General features: G+C 50.8%; 1 protein-coding gene across 2 annotated transcripts in view; it reads right to left on the bottom strand.

Annotated features, from left to right (window-relative positions):
- The window catches only part of LOC113811317 (uncharacterized), a 6,165-nt gene that overhangs the window by 1,214 nt on the left and 2,451 nt on the right, over positions 1 to 2,500 (bottom strand). For both annotated transcript variants that reach the window (XM_027363039.2, XM_027363049.2), the window contains exon 3: positions 2,475 to 2,500. This exon is cut by the window's right edge and continues 167 nt beyond it. In XM_027363039.2, coding sequence (XP_027218840.1) covers positions 2,475 to 2,500 — 26 coding nt within the window. The remainder of the gene's footprint in view (positions 1 to 2,474) is intronic.

Below are 2,500 nucleotides of genomic sequence, written 5' to 3'. Positions count from 1 at the left end.
CCTCACAAGTTTGATCGATCTGCCCAAGCCACGACCTCCTTGATCGTCCCACAGGCCTCCTCCACCCATGGGTAGTCTCTTGCAGAGACAACCAAGTGGACAGGATCATCCAGAGTTGGCGATCACGGATTGTGCAGGTAACAGGGCCTGTGCCAGTCTCAGGGTGCAACCGTTGGTTGGACACGTGGTCCTGTCAACTGTAACCCATGATCCGGCACAATTACCTATTACAGAAGGCATCAAATCCAGACTCCAAGGCAAAGGATAATGTCCAGGTTTCACTACCATACAGCAAAAGCGGCATTATCAGTGCCTTAAATACCCGTAGCTTGGTCCTTCTGCACATGTACCGGCATCTCCAAATGTCAAGAGAGTTCATGACCCCTGCTGCCGGGCCAATCTGTCTGTTGACTTCCTGGTCTAACAGCCCAGAGTTATGAACTACACTACCACGGTATGTAAAGCTGTCTGTAACTTCAATGTCCTTGCCGCAAGCATGTACCAACCGAACAGGTTCTCCTAAAATATATATATATATATTATATATAATCCAAAGTCCTGGATCTTGGTCATGGTTCAGGAGACCTCTAGACCCAAGGGCTTCGCTTGATTACTCAATGCATCCAGAGCCACCACTAGGGTTTCCAGAGACAGATAGAATAGCAACATCATTGGCAAGGTCAAGGTCTGTAACCTTGATACTGCCCAGTGTTGCTCCACAATGACTTTGAACAGTAGCTCTGCCCGGTATCCAGTCCATACAAATATTGAAAAACGTTGGTGCGAGAACACAGCCTTGCCTCACTCCTGAACTAACAGGAAAGAAGCTCGACAAGCCCCCACTACACTTTACAGCACTTTCAGTACCAGTATACAGACTTGCTATTACTCCAATAATCCTTGCTGGAATTCCTCTCAGTCTCAGGATCTCCCAGAGTGATTCCTGATGCACCATATCGAAAACCTTCTTGAGATCAATGTAGGCTGCAAGCAGCTCACACCCGAACTCACACTCTACAGTGACTCATAGCGCAAGGATATGGTCTATTGTAGACATAACAGGAGTGATTCCAGATTGCTCCAGCCTCTGATGCCTCAGTAGGTGGTCTCTGACATGTCTCAGAAGGATGTGGGTAAGAACCTTGCCTGGTATACTGAGATGTGTGATGCCTCGGTGATTGCTGCAGTCCCAACGGTCCCCCTTCCCCTTCCAGAGAGGGATGACCTCAGACCTCAACAGGTGAGGGGGAACAGTACTGGACCGCCAGATGGCAGCCAAGACAGCATGCAACCCCTGTGCTATAGGTTCAACATCAGCCTTTAACAGTTCAGCTGGGGTGCCACAAACTCCTGCTTCTTTGCCACTCTTCATCTTGGAGATCGCCCCCCTGACTTCAGTTGAGGAGGATGGATCCTCACTGATGGGTGGGTCCGGCAACGGAATCACGGCACTACCCGCATCCAAGTTAACTGTTAGTGGGTCAACCTGGTACAACTGCTCAAAATACTCAGCCCAACACTTCCACACTGCAACAGGATTTGAGACGATCTGGCGACTTAATAAGCGAACTGCTGTCACCTGTGAAGGGAGCTTGGAGCTTCTTTCTCAGCGCTTGGTATTCAGGCCGAAGGTCAGTTACTAAGAAATGGCCTTCGACCTCATCAAGACTCCTAATAAACTGAAGTACAAGGTCTGTCAGATTGTTGAGTGCTGTGAAACGACCCGGAGGGTAGCCACAACCAATTTATGGTCAGTGCCACAGAACTTGGCACTTCTATACACCCTGCAATTCTGGAGGATCCTCCAACGAGTGTTAACGAGTATGTGGTCGATCTCCTTGGTAGTATTATCAGCATTGATGTACCACATCCAACAATGTGGATCTGGGGGCTGGTACCAGGAGCCAGAAATCCTCAATTTCTGGGACCTTAAAAAGTCCCGGAAAAGGAAGCTATTCTCGCTACCGGTATGAGCTCCTGAACCACGAGCACTGATAGACATCTTATAGCCAGCTCGATCACAGCCAGATACCACATTGAAGTCACCCAGGACAATACGATCGTGCCGCTGCCAGGTCTTCTCACCGAGAGAGCAGCCACCCCAACTCTCAGCCTCCCCAGTTCCCTCGATAGCAGAGGCAACCGATCATTCTGACGCAAAGAGTGGATGTTCCAAGCCCCCACCCTGACGCCTGAGGTTCACCCTCAGGCAGTCACTCTGGGTGGACGCCACCTCTGGCACCCCTGCCACCACTGCCCCACATAAAAGGGGGCTGCAGGCTGCAGGCCCCGACATACACCCGAGGGGTACCCTATAGCTTTGCCCCACAAGCTTCATTCCAAGCAGGCAGCTGCCAGAGTGCAGGCGGGACTAGTAGTTCTCGTTCCCATCCTGTGTCCCGGCAGGCGCCCTCCTCGCGGGAGTGTACAGGAATCTGCGAAAACGCTGTATATATCTTTAAATGTTCACCCACCTGGTTTCTGGCACAGGTCTCCCTTC

The sequence above is a fragment of the Penaeus vannamei genome, chromosome 19 (assembly GCF_042767895.1).
Source record: "Penaeus vannamei isolate JL-2024 chromosome 19, ASM4276789v1, whole genome shotgun sequence".
In the NCBI taxonomy this organism is placed as follows: Eukaryota; Metazoa; Arthropoda; class Malacostraca; order Decapoda; family Penaeidae; genus Penaeus; species Penaeus vannamei.
This window is presented reverse-complemented; position numbering and strand designations above follow the sequence as displayed.